Here is a 1,951-nt window from a genome sequence, read left to right as displayed (position 1 = left end):
GAGAGAGAGAGAGAGAGAGAGAGAGAGAGAGAGAGAATGAGAATGGCAGGGAAGGTTGCATTGAGTACTTAGCACTGTCAAACCCTGGGCGGCCCGGCAGGAGGAAACTGTGGGTCTCCTCCAAGTGGGAGTAGCCATCCTTCTGAAAGATTCCCCAAAGGTGGAGGGTGTTGTCGTCTAGCAAGGTGAGGAGTTGGCCCTAGGGAGATAGAAGGGAGAGCTTTCAGGGGCTTGCTGAACAAAAATCTTAGTTGGGGGAAAAGGGGTTTACCTGCAGGAAGCCACAGCTAAGGGATGGACATTCCCGCCACTGAGCCCATCTGTCTCCAAGAAAAGGGTTCCATGGGAATAGCCAGGAAGAGCAAAGGAGAAAGAGAGGTGGGAAATAAGGCTTACCTGGCCAGGCAAAAAGTGCATCTGTGTGACTGTAGCCGTCTCCTTATGTAAACCCGTGAATTCCACGCCAGGGGCCCCATATCTTCAGAGGGCAGGGTCAAGGACAAAATAACAGCAGGCAAGGAAGGAGACCTTGGTACAACTCTATCTATACTTCTTTACCCCCCTCAATGCTAACTTTACACTTGTTTTTTTTACCGAGTACTAAGCAGTGGAATGTCTACAGTGCTGAGCATTTTGGGGGATATCTATGGAAACCCATTTTACAAATAGGAAAAACCAGAGAAAAGGAAAGCAATCTATCTCCTTTCTCGGGCCCCAAGTCAGTGTCCCTTCTTTCCACATTTGCAACCACAAAGAGCCAAATGTTTCCCAGGTTTAGGGACACCTTCCATCTACAGGAATACTTCTCAGGGCTCAAGGCCCAACTGGTGTTACCTCCAGGAACAAAAAGTCTTCCCCAACTAATCTGGCCCATATCTACCTCTCCTTCTTATAATTTAACCTGTACGTGTCATTATTCCTCACACAGGTGACCTCACATTTTACCCTTTTGTCTTCTCTCATTTTATGCTAGTCTCGTCGTCCCCCCCCCCCGACAAAACCAGTTGTCCAGGGGGGGCAGGGACCACATTTTCTTCTTCATTATCTGCACCCTGCCCTCCTGGCACTTGACAAAGGACTGGAAACTGAGAAGGTGCACAGAACAGACACCCCGACTTGACTCCCTGACAGTCAGTAGCTAGGGAATGGGACGCATTTGGGGGTTAGATTTGTAAGATCTAAATTTGGGTCTACTTTTCCTTCTCCAAAGGACTGCCCATCACACTCCAATGGAGGTTTCAGGAGAAGGGATGATAAGGATTATTATGCCAAATTTGATAGTACTTGGCTCTCCTTGGGAATGTACAAAGGTTGGGAAAGAAGTCAGAATCCTGGGCTCTCTCTCAACTGCTGGCCCACGGTTATGCCACTGCCTAGTGGCAGACAGAGGACTAGAGCCTTTGTCTCTCAATTCCCCCATCCACTTCTGTCTCTATCATACCAGAGTCTAGGAATCACTTCAGTCCTGCACCCCAGCTCCCCATCCCCCACCTTTTCTGGAGCAAGAAAATCCTTGCACTGAGAGCCCTGAGTACCCTGTCTGGCGTCAGTTCTGTGCTGTGCCCTGTTCCCATTTCTTATACCCATAGCAAAGAATGCAGAGCTCAGAGAGGGAAATTTCCATCAACTGCAAAATGATTATTCTTTAATCAGCTCTACTTCTGACTAGAAATGAGGATCAGGGGAAGAAACTGGTTAGCATTAGTAGGAGCCAGCAGGCTCTTGTGCTGTGTGCGTATGTGTTTCAAAGAGGGAATGGGGACTGGGGAATTGGAACATGACAGAAATCTGTAAAGTCAGAGCCAACACAGGGCACCTAGGCTGGCTTGAAGCCCTGAAGAGACAGCAACTCAGATCAGCTCAGACTTGGCCTTCATTCCTATAACTCAGCTCCCCAAACACTATGTATCTTTCAGGGCCTACCTACTCTTCCATTAAGATTTCCTAGGTG

The 1,951-nt window shown here is 48.3% G+C and overlaps 1 protein-coding gene across 3 annotated transcripts in view; it reads right to left on the bottom strand.

Annotated features, from left to right (window-relative positions):
• The window catches only part of LLGL1 (LLGL scribble cell polarity complex component 1), a 99,836-nt gene that overhangs the window by 51,431 nt on the left and 46,454 nt on the right, over positions 1-1,951 (bottom strand). For 2 of the 3 annotated variants that reach the window (XM_027874482.1, XM_027874484.1), the window contains exons 3-4: positions 397-478; positions 69-199 (exon numbers count right to left, since the gene is read on the bottom strand). In XM_027874482.1, coding sequence (XP_027730283.1) covers positions 69-199; positions 397-478 — 213 coding nt within the window. The remainder of the gene's footprint in view (positions 1-68; positions 200-396; positions 479-1,951) is intronic. The other variant, XM_027874483.1, reaches the window with a different exon arrangement.

The sequence above is a fragment of the Vombatus ursinus genome, unplaced genomic scaffold (assembly GCF_900497805.2).
Source record: "Vombatus ursinus unplaced genomic scaffold, bare-nosed wombat genome assembly UNPS02014807.1, whole genome shotgun sequence".
Taxonomy (NCBI): domain Eukaryota; kingdom Metazoa; phylum Chordata; class Mammalia; order Diprotodontia; family Vombatidae; genus Vombatus; species Vombatus ursinus.
The sequence above is the reverse complement of the archived record's forward strand: the minus strand, read 5'-3'. Positions and strand labels throughout refer to the sequence as shown.